We start from the raw sequence: 3,366 nt of genomic DNA, 5'->3' as shown, positions 1-3,366 counted from the left end.
GTGGATTGGAACAGAAGCACCTGGGGTCAGGGAGACCAGTCAGGAGCTTATTGCTGTCTAGAACAGAGGCAATAATAACTACATTCTCCATTGCACATGGTTATTTCAAGGAGAAGGAACTTGGGAAAGGGAAAACATAGGTAAAATTAATAACAGTAAGTATCAGAGATGCATTCTTTTAGGTCTCCTTGTGGGAAATATGCTGTGGAGGTGCCATGGGGACTTCTCCCCTGGCGGAGCTGGGACAAGAATTCTGGAAACCCTGGAAAGTAGCAGACCAGCTCTCCCGCCCTCACCTTCACATAGCAGGCTCCCTCTCCTCCTCCTAGTCTCTTTTTCACTATCACCTCCACAGTGAGGCCTCCCTGAATCTCCCTGTTTAAAATGCAGCCTTCAAACCTTTCCTGTCCTCCTTCCTTGCTTTCTTTTCTTCCAAACCATGTCTCACCTCTAACATATGCTATATTTGACATATTTTGTATATTCTCTGTCTCCTCCCGCCCCTTCATGAAATGAAGACTAGTTGAAGATATAACTTGTCTGTTTTGCTCACTGCTGAGTCCCTCGTGCCTAGAACAGTGCTTGGTCCATAGCAATTGCTCAACAAATATTTGTCGCATGAGCAAATGAATTGTTCTTGGCTCTGTTCTTTTAAGCACATCCCTTCTACTACCTACCTTCTTTTCTTTCTTTCTCCTCTCTCTCTCTTTCTCTCTCTCTTTCTTTCATGGAATCTGACACCCAGGCTGGAGTGCAGTGGCAGTGGCATGATCTTGGCTCACTGCAACCTCCAACTCCTGGGCTCAAGCCATCCTCTTACCTTAGCCATCCAAGTAGCTGAGACTATAGGCATGTGCCACCACACCCAGTTAACTTTCATATTTTTTGTAGAGATGCAGTTTTGCCATGTTACCCAGACTGGTCTCAGACTCCTGGGCACAAGCGATCCACGTGTCTTGTTCTCCTTAAGTGCTAGGATTACACGTGTGAACCACCATGCCCGGCCCCTTCTACCTTTCTTACAGGTCACATGTTATTCTGCCTTGAATGATGGCTAATCACACGTCTGTCTCTATTTCTTTCCTCAGCTCTTCAAAAGCAGAGAACGGCATCCTGCCAGAGATTGCCACCCAATGAATGCCAGTATTAATGAATCTGTTGACAAAGAAAAGCTTAGGACACTTTGTTTCCGCAGAAGAGTTTTAACTTCAGACAGTGGACTGGAAGCGGTATTGCCTATCAGCTATGACCTGGCACAAAGAGGCTTATCAGTCCTGTTTGCCGCTGTGGTTTTTAAAGCTCCAGCAGCCAGTCTTCAGAATTGTCCTCTTTCCTGTGGCCGTGGCCATGATGACATTTCGTTCATGAATTCACGCGTGATTTATTATTGAGCACCTATCTCTGGGAACATGAGATCAGTTTGTTTTCTCAGAGAGTGAGTGACCCATTGTCCAGGGCCAGACATTCTCAGGGACCATCCACTTTCCTCACCAGGAAGGGAAGAGTTTTCATAGCTAGTTTAAGTTAACGAAGCCAGTGAGCTATGCACAGCCTCCTTGCCGGCTGTTGCTCCTCCCTCCAGCCTGTCCTGCCCACTGCTGCTAGACAGAGCTTCCTAAAAGCTTGCTTTCATCCTGCCACTTCCCACCCCAGAGCCTACGAGAGACTTCCACATCTGGCTTACATCTTTCAAAGCCAGTGTAATTTGGCCTCTCTCTCTGAGCCACACGGACTTCCACCAGCCCCCAGTTCTGCATAGGCATGGTCAATCCCTGGTCCTCGAGCAAACTCAGCCTGTTTCCTGGTTTGAGAGTTCTCAGGCTTGCTCAGGCGGTGGAGCAGTAGGTGCCCTGGTGTTCTTTGGGGACACTGTGGCTTTACTCTTCTTTTAAATTCCAAAGTATAAACTAGGCACCATTTTAGTTGCTAAAGATTACTTTGGTTGTGGTCATCATTAACTCATGACCCAGAACTGGGAAATAAATAACCTGTCAAAGTAAGCAGGATTGGCCATTTTCTTATTGATCTGTTCATATTAATGTGTTCCTTGATCATTTGTTTTGCCGATCCAGCAGGCTATCAGGAGTAGATATCAATGGTTTAAGAAACTGTAATGGAAGAAAAACATCTCCTTAAATTTGGGATCATTCTATTTATTAACTTATTTTTCTTCCCCTGGAAATCAGGCAAGCACTGCCATTTTTCATGAAAATGCCTCTGGCCAGCTTGTTCCTTGGCGGCATGGTGCCATTGTGAACTCCATGAGAACAGAGACTTCAGCTGTCTTAATTACTGTGATCGCCCAGCATCCAGCCCAGGGCCTGGCACATGGCAGGTACTTACAGTTTTACTAAAAGGGTAAGAGTAATTGAATGGATGAATTGGAGAATCATTGCTTTGGGGATTTTAGGTTTGTTGGTCCTGTTTCCCCAGAGACCAGACCTCCTACTTTAGAATGAATCCTGGAATGTTTGCTGAATGATGGATGGATGGGTGGCTGGATGTCACCCATAGCAGTTGGCACTTTGGTGGTAGTGGTGAGGGCCAGGCAAGAGTGGCTTAGGATCGAGTTGGTAACTGAAACTCAGAGGCTAAGGTGGACTAATGAAGGCTGGACCTGAACTTACTTACCGAGGCTGTTCAGAGGCTGATCACTGTCAGGATCCTGTAAATGAAGGAAAAACAGTCGGTGAGTTGAGGCGGGAACGTCTCAGGCTGGGGCTAGCTGCCTAGGGGAGGTTCTTGGGTCTTGTCTGCATTCCCTTCTCCCTGAGTCTAAGTTGGTGGTCTCTGTGTTATCCAAATACCTGGCTCAACAGGAAACATTCAGTCATGCACCTGTTTGATTTGTTTCAATTAGTTTACTAATTGCAGCAACTGGTTAGCAATTGTAGAAGCGACTGGTTGCCGGTTTGTTGCGTAAATTGCTGAATTCCTCAAGATGATTCTGCTCCACTGTCTGTTTTTGTCTATTTTTACTGTGTTTCTGTAAAATACAGTAACACTGTATTTCTGTAAAAACTTGAATAGACATTTTACAAAAGGGAATGCCCAACTGGCCGATAAGTACCAAAAAATGCTTAATATCATTGCTTATCAGGCAAATGCAAATTCAAACCACGATAAAATATCTCTACATAAACACTAAATGGCTAAAATTAAGAAGACTCCTATCCCTTGTAGTAGGAGAGGTGTTCTGGTTTTGGGTGTTTTCATCCTTTTTTGCGCTACAAACATATGAAAAAGTGCTCATCATGGCCGGGCGCGGTGGCTCAAGCCTGTAATCCCAGCACTGTGGGAGGCCGAGGCGGGTGGATCACGAGGTCAAGAGATCGAGACCATCCTGGTCAACATGGTGAAACCCCG

The 3,366-nt window shown here is 45.7% G+C and overlaps 1 protein-coding gene across 8 annotated transcripts in view; it reads right to left on the bottom strand.

The window, feature by feature from the left end:
• Positions 1 to 3,366, bottom strand: part of TMPRSS4 (transmembrane serine protease 4) — a 43,855-nt gene that overhangs the window by 22,260 nt on the left and 18,229 nt on the right. For all 8 annotated transcript variants that reach the window (XR_005199223.1, XM_017523402.2, XM_017523398.2 and 5 more), the window contains exon 2: positions 2,632 to 2,665. Coding sequence is in view for 6 of the 8 variants with exons in the window: in XM_017523402.2 (XP_017378891.1) it covers positions 2,632 to 2,665 (34 nt within the window). In the remaining 2 variants the exon portion in view is untranslated. The remainder of the gene's footprint in view (positions 1 to 2,631; positions 2,666 to 3,366) is intronic.

Source organism: Cebus imitator, unplaced genomic scaffold (genome assembly GCF_001604975.1).
Source record: "Cebus imitator isolate Cc_AM_T3 unplaced genomic scaffold, Cebus_imitator-1.0 Scaffold28, whole genome shotgun sequence".
Lineage (NCBI taxonomy): Eukaryota > Metazoa > Chordata > Mammalia > Primates > Cebidae > Cebus > Cebus imitator.
This window is presented reverse-complemented; position numbering and strand designations above follow the sequence as displayed.